Consider the following 13,612-nt stretch of genomic DNA (forward strand, 5'->3'; position numbering starts at 1 on the left):
GTACGAAACCCTGGGAACCCCTAGACAAGGACATTGAGTACGAAACCCTGGGAACCCCTAGACAAGAACAACGAGTACGAAACCCTGGGAACCCCTAGACAAGAACAACGAGTAGGAAACCCTGGGAACCCCTAGACAAGGACAACGAGTACGAAACCCTGGGAACCCCTACACAAGGACAATGAGTAGGAAACCCTGGGAACCCCTAGACAAGGACAACGAGTACGAAACCCTGGGAACCCCTAGACAAGGACAACGAGTACGAAACCCTGGGAACCCCTAGACAAGGACAAGAAGTACGAAACCCTGGGAACCCCTAGACAAGGACAACGAGTACGAAACCCTGGGAACCCCTAGACAAGGACAACAACTATGAAATCCTGGGAACCCCTAGACAAGGACAACAACTATGAAACCCTGGGAACCCCTAGACAAGGACAACAAGTATGAAACCCTGGGAACTCCTAGATGATGACAAGAAGTACGAAACCCTGGGAACTCCTAGACAAGGACAACGAGTACGAAACCCTGGGAACCCCTACACAAGGACAACGAGTATGAAACCCTGGGAACCCCTAGACAAGGACAACGAGTACGAAACCCTGGGAACCCCTAGACAAGGACAACGAGTACGAAATCCTGGGAACCCCTACACAAGGACAATGAGTACGAAACCCTGGGAACCCCTAGACAAGGACAACGAGTACGAAACCCTGGGAACCCCTAGACAAGGACAACGAGTACGAAACCCTGGGAACCCCTAGACAAGGACAAGAAGTACGAAACCCTGGGAACCCCTAGACAAGGACAACGAGTACGAAACCCTGGGAACCCCTAGACAAGGACAACAACTATGAAACCCTGGGAACCCCTAGACAAGGACAACAACTATGAAACCCTGGGAACCCCTAGACAAGGACAACAAGTATGAAACCCTGGGAACTCCTAGATGATGACAACAAGTACGAAACCCTGGGAACTCCTAGATGATGACAACAAGTACGAAACCCTGGGAACCCCTAGACAAGAACAATGAGTACGAAACCCTGGGAACCCCTAGACAAGGACAACGAGTACGAAACCCTGGGAACCCCTAGACAAGGACAACGACTATGAAACCCTGGGAACCCCTAGACAAGGACAACAAGTACGAAACCCTGGGAACTCCTAGATAATGACAACAAGTACGAAACCCTGGGAACCCCTAGACAAGGACAACGAGTGCGAAACCCTGGGAACCCCTAGACAAGGAAAACAAGTACGAAACCTTGGGAACCCCTAGACAAGGACAATGAGTACGAGCTGCAGGAGGTAATCGGTAAACCCAGAACAATTCAGCAGCTCCTTCGGGGATTAGTACTACATTTATTTATAGGGAGATTATTGTCAGGAATCCTCCCATGTATTATCTGTGTTCTTCCATATAAGAATAAATCTCAGCCTCGCCCTGAGACGGAATGTACCAAAGTGGTCACACTGGTTAATGAGTGTCAGGGACTTTCACCATTGCACTGTCATTGTCTCTTCTGCTCTCAGCGATGGCGTCTGCAGATCTGAGGAAGGAGCTGGAATGTTCCGTCTGTCTGAACGTTTATACAGATCCTGTAATCCTGAAATGTGGACATAACTTCTGCTGGGACTGTATTGGTCGTGTGTGGGATACACAGGAGGGGTCTGGAGATTATTCCTGTCCTGAATGCAGAGAAGAGTTCCAGGATCGGCCTGCACTGCACAGGAACATAACACTACGGAACATAGTGGAGAATTTCCTGTCCACCCATCCGGATCAGGAGGAGTCCGGGGTCTTCTGTACTTACTGTATTCACACTCCTGTACCTGCTGTCATATCCTGTTTGCTGTGTGAAGCTTCTCTGTGTGACAATCACCTGAGAGTCCACAGCAAGTCACCAGAACACGTCTTATGTGACCCCACCACTTCCCTGGAGAACAGGAAATGCTCCGTCCATAAGAAGATCCTGGAGTATTACTGCACTGAGGATGAGACCTGTATCTGTATGTCTTGTTGTCTGATTGGAGATCACATCAACCATAAGAAGGAATCTCTGGATGAGGCCTCTGAGATGAAGAAGAAGAAACTGAGGAATGTTCTGCAGAAACTGATGACAGAGAGAGAGGAGATGGAGAAAAGAGTCCAGAGTCTGCAGGAACACGGGAGGAAAGTACAAGGAGAAGCAGATGATGAGACACAGAGAGTCACTGTCCTGTTCAAAGACCTCAGGAGACGTCTGGAAGACCTGGAGAAGAGAGTCCTGAGGGAAATCTCCGGGCAGGCAGAGCGGATCTCCGGGATAATCAATGATCTGGTCCAGGATCTGGAGATAAAGAAGGAGGAGCTGTCCAGGAAGTTGCGTCACATTGAGGAGCTGTGTAACGTGACGGATCCACTGACTGTCCTACAGGAATCAGACACAGGTGACTTGTGTGATACTGAGGATGGAGATGATGAGGACAGAGAGAGACATGATAACCTCCTCTATGATGGGGGGGATCTGGATGTGGGGGGGATCTCACACACATTACACACAGGTCTATCTGATATCATGTCTGGGGTAAATGTAGAGAAATGTCCAGGCACACATGTCTATCCACATTCTACTACAAAGGGCGAAGGTCACATCAATGCTGAACCATCCAGGGGACCTCCCCAACTCTCCCCCACCATACAACCATCCAGGGGACCTCCCCAACCCTCCCCCACCATTCAACCATCCAGGGGACCTCCCCAACCCTCCTCCACCATACAACCATCCAGGGGACCTCCCCAACCCTCCCCCACCATTCAACCATCCAGGGGACCTCCCCAACCCTCCCCCACCATACAACCATCCAGGGGACCTCCCCAACCCTCCCCCACCATTCAACCATCCAGGGGACCTCCCCAACCCTCCTCCACCATACAACCATCCAGGGGACCTCCCCAACTCTCCCCCACCATACAACCATCCAGGGGACCTCCCCAACCCTCCCCCACCATTCAACCATCCAGGGGACCTCCCCAACCCTCCTCCACCATACAACCATCCAGGGGACCTCCCCAACCCTCCCCCACCATACAACCATCCAGTGGACCTCCCCAACCCTCCCCCACCATACAACCATCCAGGGGACCTCCCCAACCCTCCCCCACCATACAACCATCCAGGGGACCTCCCCAACCCTCCCCCACCATACAACCATCCGGGGGACCTCCCCAACCCTCCCCCACCATACAACCATCCAGGGGACCTCCCCAACCCTCCCCCACCATACAACCATCCAGGGGACCTCCCCAACCCTCCCCCACCATACAACCATCCAGGGGACCTCCCCAACCCTCCCCCACCATACAACACTCACACCTCCAGGCTGGAGGACCAAATATGGGGGCTGTACAGCAAACATCGGGGGTGTCGGGGGTTACAGACATATTACTGGATGTGAGGACAGCTGGTAATAATCTACATATATCAGATGACAGGAAAACTGCATCCTCCTCATCACATCAGAATCGCCCAGAAACACCAGAGAGGTTTGAGTATCATCAGGTGTTGAGCAGTCAGAGGTTCTCCTCAGGGAGACATTACTGGGAAGTGGATGTCGGGGGGGCAGTGTACTGGAGAGTCGGGATGTGTTACCCCAGTATAGACAGGAGAGGAGATCAGTCACTGATTGGATGTAATAAGAAGTCCTGGTGTTTGGAGAGGGGGTTGTATGATAATCATCTCTCGGTGAGACATGACAGTAATAAGACCCCATTACCCGGCGATGTCTCCAGTAGGAGAGTCAGGATAGATCTGGATTATGAGGCCGGGCGGATCTCCTTTTATGATCTGTGTGACCCGATCCGACATCTCCACACCTTCACCACCACCTTCACTGAGCCCCTCCATGCTGGGGTATATGTAGGGGGAGGGGTATGGAGAGGTCGTATAAAGATATGTGGGGGGGATCAGGAGTGAGAGATCTGCCCAGAGACATCACAAGGTGGATGATCTGATTGGTGATTGGTGGAATACTCATCCAATAGGAGGAAGCAGAGGACAGGAAACATGAGGGATTTATTTATAAAGCTGCAGGTTCCGGGGCCGTCATCTTCATCCTAAACCTCACTTCACTACCTAGTGTGTCACTGACCAGGAACAAGCATGCAGGAGGTCAGATTGTTCAGCCTTCACTGGCTGCATGCTTGTTCTGGGTCAGTGACACACTACATAGTGTAGCCAAGATCAGGATGACGGCCCCGGGGTCTCCACCATCACTGTGTATACACTGTGTATCTATAGAAGAAATGGGTATTTTCAGCTTTGGATGGAGTGGGGGAGGATTAGAACCTCTGTCAGATCTTTATTTCTGTCTGTGTCTCTGTTGTTGATTTCCCTTCATTTATATCCTTACAGGTTCCTTTACATGACCAATCCATGGATCTGTGATTGATCCTCCCCCTCACTGTGATTGGCTGTGATGATTATCACTATGAATACAGCCAGCGCTAGTCTTGTTCCTATTGGTTATGATGTACAGGGGGCGGGGATTGTGGACAGGTGACGGGGGAGGGGTATATAGTCTCAGGAGGTGGAAATCCTTGACTCTGTATATGGGAATATTGATTAATGATTGGATATAGATAGAATGATGGGAGGGATCACATGATTTACTAATGATGAGATGACATGACTAAGTGCTTATATGCTAATGTCAGGTTCTTTATATAATAACAGGTTCTCTGTCTAGAAGGACTTTACAGAAAGATGTTATTAGAGGAAATTGTTGTTCTCGGGATCCTTGGAAGGTCTTGTTGGGGAACATAGAGACAGTTGGTCTCCTTCTTCTACAATGAGGGATTTGGGGGTCTGGAGGTGGGACAAGCTGATAAGGTGTTCAGATATAACAGAAATGAATGTCTCTTGTAATGAATGATGTGCTGCTTGTACAAATTCTTCAGTGAATGATTCCATCTGTAAAATGTTGACGTTCCCATCTCAGTATTTCCATGTGTAATCTGATCATCATCTCTATCCCCAATACTTCTATGTGTTATTGATGAAAATCTGCAGAACATTTTAATAAAAATCTGTTATTTTACAAAGAAAAGTTTATTGGGAAGAGAAGACAGCAGAGAGGACGGTGCGGTCCCTTCATCCAGAACACAGATTGTCAGGAAGGGTGGAGGAGGGGTGTGTGGTGGTATCAAGCAAAATCAGGAGCATGAAATAACGGTATTATTACTAACAAATAAGACACACTTATATCACACCTATACCAAACATATAATATATACATTGTATACATCCCCCTACAGAATGTACAGGAAACACCCCTCCATCCTGAGCTCCTAATGGTTACAGGGTAAAAGGAGGCAGAGCTCTGCAGTACTGTGCAAGACCAGAGAGGTTGGTGCAGTTCCACATCTCACCTCTAGTTGTTACACATTCTTCAAACCAGTGACTGTATGATGAATTGCAATGTACACACAGAACTTAGAGCAATGTACACACAGAGCATAGAGCAATGTACACACAGAGTATAGAGCAATGTACACACTGAATATAGAGCAATGTACACACAGAGTATAGAGCAATGTACACACAGAGTATAGAGCAATGTATACACAGAGTATAGAGCAATGTACACACAGAGTATAGAGCAATGTACACACAGAATATAGAGCAATGTTCACACAGAGTATAGAGCAATGTACACACAGAGCATAGAGCAATGTACACACAGAGCATAGAGCAATGTACACACAGAGCATAGAGCAATGTACACACAGAGTATAGAGCAATGTACACACAGAGTATAGAGCAATGTACACACTGAATATAGAGCAATGTACACACAGAGTATAGAGCAATGTACACACAGAGCATAGAGCAATGTACACACAGAACTTAGAGCAATGTACCGTATTTTCCAGCGTATAAGACGACCTTTTGCATGTAAAAAAATTGGCCAAAAAGCAGGGGTCATCTTATACGCCGGGTCAGCCCCTCGGTTGCCGGCTGGGTGTTCGGTAATACTATGTGTAGCTTCGGCTACATACAGTATATACTGCTGAGCCAATCCTGGTGAGCGATGTATTCAAATGAATAAAAAGCCTGCTCGGCTTGGAGTAACGACCTCTGCCAATCCGAGTAGGTTACTCTGTAGCCTGCTCTGATTGGCTTGGAGAGTCAGAGCGGCGCAGGCTGATGATGTTACAGCCTCTGCCAATCTAAGCAGGCTTTGTATTCATTAATAGAATACAGCGCTCGCCATGATTGGCTCCAGCAAATGCAGGAAGAAGGAAGAAATATGAAGCCTCGAAAGCCGGGTCGTCTTATACGGTAAGTACAGTTTTAAAAGCGTTTTTGTCCTGTAGGTTTAGGGGGTCGTCTTATATGCCGGGTCGCCTTATACACCAGCAAATACGGTACACACAGAGCATAGAGCAATGTACACACAGAACTTAGAGCAATGTACACACAGAGCATAGAGCAATGTACACACAGAGTATAGAGCAATGTATACACAGAGCATAGAGCAATGTACACACAGAACATAGAGCAATGTACACACAGAGTATAGAGCAATGTACACACAGAGTATAGAGCAATGTACACACAGAGTATAGAGCAATGTACACACAGAGCATAGAGCAATGTACACACAGAACATAGAGCAATTTACACACAGTGCATAGAACAATCTATACACAGAACATAGAGAATGTTCACACAGAGTATAGAGCAATGTACACACAGAGCATAGAGCAATGTACACACAGAGCATAGAGCAATGTACACACAGAACATAGAGCAATGTACACACAGTGCATAGAACAATGTACACACAGAGCATAGAGCAATGTACACACAGAGCATAGAGCAATGTACACACAGAGCATAGAGCAATGTACACACAGAGCATAGAGCAATGTACACACTGAATATAGAGCAATGTACACACAGAATATAGAGCAATGTACACACAGAATATAGAGCAATGTTCACACAGAGTATAGAGCAATGTACACACAGAGCATAGAGCAATGTACACACAGAGCATAGAGCAATGTACACACAGAGTATAGAGCAATGTACACACAGAGTATAGAGCAATGTACACACAGAGTATAGAGCAATGTACACACTGAATATAGAGCAATGTACACACAGAGTATAGAGCAATGTACACACAGAGCATAGAGCAATGTACACACAGAACTTAGAGCAATGTACCGTATTTTCCAGCGTATAAGACGACCTTTTGCATGTAAAAAAATTGGCCAAAAAGCAGGGGTCATCTTATACGCCGGGTCAGCCCCTCGGTTGCCGGCTGGGTGTTCGGTAATACTATGTGTAGCTTCGGCTACATACAGTATATACTGCTGAGCCAATCCTGGTGAGCGATGTATTCAAATGAATAAAAAGCCTGCTCGGCTTGGAGTAACGACCTCTGCCAATCCGAGTAGGTTACTCTGTAGCCTGCTCTGATTGGCTTGGAGAGTCAGAGCGGCGCAGGCTGATGATGTTACAGCCTCTGCCAATCTAAGCAGGCTTTGTATTCATTAATAGAATACAGCGCTCGCCATGATTGGCTCCAGCAAATGCAGGAAGAAGGAAGAAATATGAAGCCTCGAAAGCCGGGTCGTCTTATACGGTAAGTACAGTTTTAAAAGCGTTTTTGTCCTGTAGGTTTAGGGGGTCGTCTTATATGCCGGGTCGCCTTATACACCAGCAAATACGGTACACACAGAGCATAGAGCAATGTACACACAGAACTTAGAGCAATGTACACACAGAGCATAGAGCAATGTACACACAGAGTATAGAGCAATGTATACACAGAGCATAGAGCAATGTACACACAGAACATAGAGCAATGTACACACAGAGTATAGAGCAATGTACACACAGAGTATAGAGCAATGTACACACAGAGTATAGAGCAATGTACACACAGAGCATAGAGCAATGTACACACAGAACATAGAGCAATGTACACACAGTGCATAGAACAATCTATACACAGAACATAGAGAATGTTCACACAGAGTATAGAGCAATGTACACACAGAGCATAGAGCAATGTACACACAGAGCATAGAGCAATGTACACACAGAACATAGAGCAATGTACACACAGTGCATAGAACAATGTACACACAGAACATAGAGCAATGTACACACAGAACATAGAGCAATGTACACACAGAGTATAGAGCAATGTACACACAGAGTATAGAGCAATGTACACACAGAGCATAGAACAAAGTACACACAGAGTATAGAGCAATGTACACACAGAGTATAGAGCAATGTACACACAGAGCATAGAGCAATGTACACACAGAGCATAGAGCAATGTACACACAGAGCATAGAGCAATGTACACACAGAGCATAGAGCAATGTACACACAGAACATAGAGCAATGTACACACAGAACATAGAGCAATGTACACACAGAGCATAGAGCAATGTACACACAGAGCATAGAGCAATGTACACACAGAGCATAGAGCAATGTACACACAGAGTATAGAGCAATGTACACACAGAGCATAGAGCAATGTACACACAGAGTATAGAGCAATGTACACACAGATTACAATATGTCGGGTGAACAAAAAGGCCTTTGAGAGTAAGGATAATAGAGCATGTAAAAAACATCATTAGTGGTTTCGATAAACATAGTGTATCCAGACATTTTAGCTCCCACCATAACAAGGACCCCACTCACCTCACCTTTTGGGGTATAGAATCATATAAAAAACACTGGAGAGGGAGCCATAAAGTGAGGACACTCAGCCAAGTGGATATTTATTTTAGATACATTTACCCCCCAAGCCTTGTATATAGACTTTGATTTAAACTCTTTTATCAGTGATTTTTAGCAGCTGCTGATCTCCGATTTTAGTCACTTGACTTGTAGGAATGATTTTAGTCGGTGTTATCGGATTTCACTCAATCATCTTGCAGTACTTATTGTACTTTGACATTCTATGTGTGTACATTATATAATAACATATATATAAAATGTGTGTTCCCTTTGAAATGGATATTTTGATGATAGGCAACTCCTATCCTCATATTGATTAGCGGTTCCAAATTAATAACTACTGCAGTAGGGAACAGACACAAAAGATACGCTCAGCATCTTTCCAAATAACCGTTCTCCTTTATTATGACGCATGTGAAGGTTTTATACACATGATTACGGAGGTATCACATTAATATTACAATTGTATGTTTATGGTAACAAGGGGCGTTACATAGGCAGGCTAATTCTAATCAGGACTCGAAAGAATGCAAAACATGTACTGAAAACATTATTAGTGCCGTGTGCAGTGAGGGCATTGTGCAATACATATAAAATACAATACAATTATATACAGAACATACAAATTTCCATTACAGTCTCCTCTCTTTTGATGAATATTTTGATCACTAACCATACCTGTTATCACCTTTAACCTGGAACCTCCACACGATTAGGTGGAAGTAGTCCTGGCCAAAGAGGCAAAAACTCCATTGTGGAGAAAATAATAGCTGAGCAGCTTTTTCATTACAAAATGACTTTTCATTGTGAAAAACAAATTATTGATAAGACATATTTACAGAGTACTGGCTGTACACTCCTGTGGCCAGAATGGCCTTCTAGCTTAATTGTTGGTATGCTGACTTATCATCACATGTAAACACAGACAATTCTACATACAATGGAAGACGTACAAAAGACAAATATGACTTCAAATGTGGCTAAACTACTTTTCAAATATCTATTCCCCTTACAATTAAAGTAATTGAATCAAAAAATACCCTAGACTGTGATCACAAGAGGGAAACAAATCAAACACAGAGATTTCTTTCATTTAGACATTTTTGCAGTGTCTGGTGTGGATTCAGGTCACTTTTCCTTCAAGTTTGGCACAACTGTACATGAAATAGATGCTGTATTCAGTCTCCAAACATTTCCTTATATATAAATGTCTCTTAACAATCCACAAGTCACCTGGCTTTAGTTTTAGATCCTTCCAAACTTTTAGGATCTGGAATTGGGGAGAAAACACATAAATTAGTTTGTCAAAAACCTTAAAAGATCAGCAACATTCTCTGTGAGATCCGAATGGAGGACTTCAGCTGCTGAGACAAAATATAAGCAAGTGAGTAACACACTCCCAACCCAAATCCCATAGGGAGAGAGTCCAACATCCCCCTACGGGCTTGATAAAATATAATAAAACATTCAGGCAAAAGTTTTCTAGTTTCTTACTCTACTTTTCTGCTACATTGTAGACAGCAGGGGGTGTAATAATAAAACCTCAAACCTTCTAGTAAGGACTCTCCTATAAAAATGATTTCCTCTGTTACTCTCTGTAGATTCTGCACTCTGTACTTACAAACTACTTCTGATAACACTTCTTACTGTGGCCTTTGCAGTAGGATTTGCCACTGGACATCCAGAAATATGTCCATACAGACAAAATACATACTCGTAAGATCCTGACTTGGGCATCTGGATATATCTTTTTGTTATCTCTGGAAGGGATGTTCAGCTTTTGGTAACAGGTAAAACAAGAAGTGGTATGTTATAAAAACAACTGTGGAGAACCCTGGCTCTATCCCACGCTCATTTACTAAGGCAGCCATAACCGCTTGTGACTGATGACACGGTCCATGTGTCAAGCTGGAGGGAAAAGAGTGTCTGGCAAACATAAATGATCACCTTTTCCAAAGTCCTGTTTCGTAAGAAGTTGCCCCCTGTGGACCACTTGTGCTCCTCATTCTGGGGTCCTTAACCACTTTCAGACCGGACCAATTTGCTGGTCAAAGTCCAGACCACTTTTTGCGATTCGGCGCTGCGTCGCTTTAACTGACAATTGCGCGGTCGTGCGACGTGGCTCCCAAACAAAATTGATGTCCTTTTTTTCCCACAAATAGAGCTTTCTTTTGGTGGTATTTGATCACCCCTGCGGTTTTTATTTTTTGCACTATAAACAAAAATAGAGCGACAATTTAGAAAAAAAACGCATTTTTTACTTTTTGTTATAATAAATATCCCCCAAAAATATATAAAAAAATATTTTTTCCCTCAGTTTAGGCCGATACGTATTCTTCTACATATTTTTGGTAAAAAAAATCGCAATAAGCGATTATTGATTGGTTTGCGCAAAAGTTATAGCATTTACAAAATAGGGATAGTTTTATAGCATTTTTATTAATAATTTTTTATTATTTTTTTTTTTACTAGTAATGGCGGCGATCTGCGATTTTTATTGTGACTGCGACATTGTCGGGGACACATCGGACATTTTTGACACATTTTTGGGACCATTGTCATTTATACAGTAATCAGTGCTATATAAATGCAGTGATTCCTGTGTAAATGACACTGGCAGTGAAGGGGTTAACCAGTGGGTGGCAGTGTAGGGGTTAAGTGTTCCTAGGGGTGTGTTACTAACTGTGGGGGGGTTGGGCTTTCATTTAGTGTACACTGATCTCTGCTCCAATCACATGGAGCAGAGATCAGCGTCACTAGTTGCTAGGCAGAATGGGAAAATGTTGTTTATACAGCATTTCCTCCATTCGGCCGCTCCGTGAGACGATCGCGGGGATGCCCGCGGCGATCGAGTCCGCGGGTCCCGCGACCGGACTCACGGGGGTCCCGACCAGCGTGGGAGCGCGCCGCCGGCGGCGCGCTCCCGATGGCACGGCGGCAACGAATATTGGACGTACATGTACGCCAATATGCCTGCCCGTGCCATTCTGTCGACGTACATCGTCGTGCGCTGGTCGGGAAGTGGTTAAAGTTGAATTATTAATCCCAGCTATACTGGGCCAGAACTGGGGTGGAATCTGTGAGTTGCACAGACCCAGCAAGTGTCCGGGGCTGTAAATGTAGCATCCTTAGAGTCGCCTGGTCTGCTTCCATATGTGAGTTTTACTGTTAGTATGGCTACCTCAGCAAGAACCTGGAAGGCTGAAAACAGCCGATCAAATTAACTTGGCGCGCTTGATTGGTTTACCTGCCGAAGTAAAAACAAACTTCTGGCCCTTCAAATGGAACCAAAAGCTCTCTCTATATCTCAGCTATCTATATAAATATATACTCTTTTTTTATAGCTCACAGGCTTTTCTAAAACATGGAGCTCTGCTTCTTGAGATGGGGAAAAAGGATCCAATGACTCTGAATACAGGGAATCCTTCTGGGTGATAAACTTCATCCTCGGTATAAAACCAGGAATAACACTACAAAGAAGTAAATACTCGGGTCTCCGGGGAGTGTGTCTTGCACGGGGCTCCCAGCAGATGATTCCCACATCATCAATTTAACACATGTGCTTTTTCTTTGTCTCCAGCCTCCTCCAATAGAGGCAATAAGGTGGCTGGATTCAAATGTACACATTTTTCATTGTTAGATTTGTACATAAACAAAACAAATTCATATTTTGAACCTTTCATTAGACAAACACTTAGGGCCGGTTCACACAGCGAGGCGCGGCGAGGCGTCTCCGACTTACCTCGCCGCGACCTGCGGGGACCTCAGCGGCGACTTGCAGAGGACTTCTGTATAGAAGTCAATGCAAGTCGCCCCCGAAGTCGCCCAGAAGTAGTACAGGAACCTTTTTTCTGAGTCGGAGCGACTCGAGTCGCTCCTCTCAGAACGGTTCCATTGTACAGAACGGGGGCGACTTGCGGGAGCGAGGCGAGGCGAGTCGTGTCGCCTCGCATCGCCTCGCTGTGTGAACCGGCCCTTAGCGATATATTTACTGTGCAGAATGTCGGACCATTAAAAATTAAATATGCAACCAAAATAATATCTGTAACTTTGTCTAATAGCAACTTTGCATAAAGCTACAGCTCTGATATATCGGGGTGAACCCTTCATTACTGGGTCCAGCTCCCATAAATATAACAATGGCTTGCTTTCTATCAGGCTGTTTGTGTAAGAACTCCAGTTTCATGTTTCAAAAAGACAACTTTTTCCTGGCAATATTATAATAAATGATAAGAATACCCTGCAGTCATGCAGAGATGTCCATAAACACAAAATATTCTTCTACTTATACCCACTGCACTTACAAGGAAAAGGGGCACATCATTTCACAATCCACACATTCTGCTTTGGATTTCAAAAATAAAAATACATAAAAACAAAGTGCTCCGCCACATCAAAACTATAAACCAACTGGCTGCAGGCGGCATCTATCCTAACAGGGTGTGTGGACTTGATGTGATGGGTCTGTTATATTTACATTTTATTTATTATTAGGGCCGGCTCACACTGGGGGCGATGCGAGGCGACACGACTTGCCTCGCCGCGATCTGACAAGTCGCCCTCGTTCTGTACAATGGAACCGTTCTGAGAGGAGCGACTCGAATCGCTCCGACTCAGAAAAAAGGTTCCTGTACTACTTTTGGGTGACCTCGGGGCGACTTGCATTGACTTCTATACAGAAGTCATTTGCAAGTCGCCACTGAGGTCGCGGCAGGTCGCGGCGTGGCAAGTCAGTGTCGCCTCGCATCGCCCCCTGTGTGAACCGGCCCTTACTCTCACATCATGGACCGCACATCAAGTTATTTAATTTCTGTAGAAAAACTTCCTTATGTATCCCATCCATCTTGGCG

General features: G+C 45.0%; 1 protein-coding gene across 1 annotated transcript in view; it reads left to right on the forward strand.

Annotated features, from left to right (window-relative positions):
- The window catches only part of LOC143975965 (uncharacterized), a 42,174-nt gene extending 37,083 nt beyond the window's left edge, over positions 1-5,091 (forward strand). Inside the window, exon 5 of the mRNA XM_077478493.1 lies at positions 1,495-5,091. Within this exon, the coding sequence (XP_077334619.1) occupies positions 1,495-3,959 (2,465 nt within the window). The 3' untranslated portion in view covers positions 3,960-5,091. The remainder of the gene's footprint in view (positions 1-1,494) is intronic.
- The last annotated feature ends 8,521 nt before the right edge of the window (positions 5,092-13,612 follow it).

The sequence above is a fragment of the Lithobates pipiens genome, unplaced genomic scaffold, assembly GCF_037356315.1.
Source record: "Lithobates pipiens isolate NorthernLeopardFrog02 unplaced genomic scaffold, aLitPip1_a1.2 Scaffold_13, whole genome shotgun sequence".
In the NCBI taxonomy this organism is placed as follows: Eukaryota; Metazoa; Chordata; class Amphibia; order Anura; family Ranidae; genus Lithobates; species Lithobates pipiens.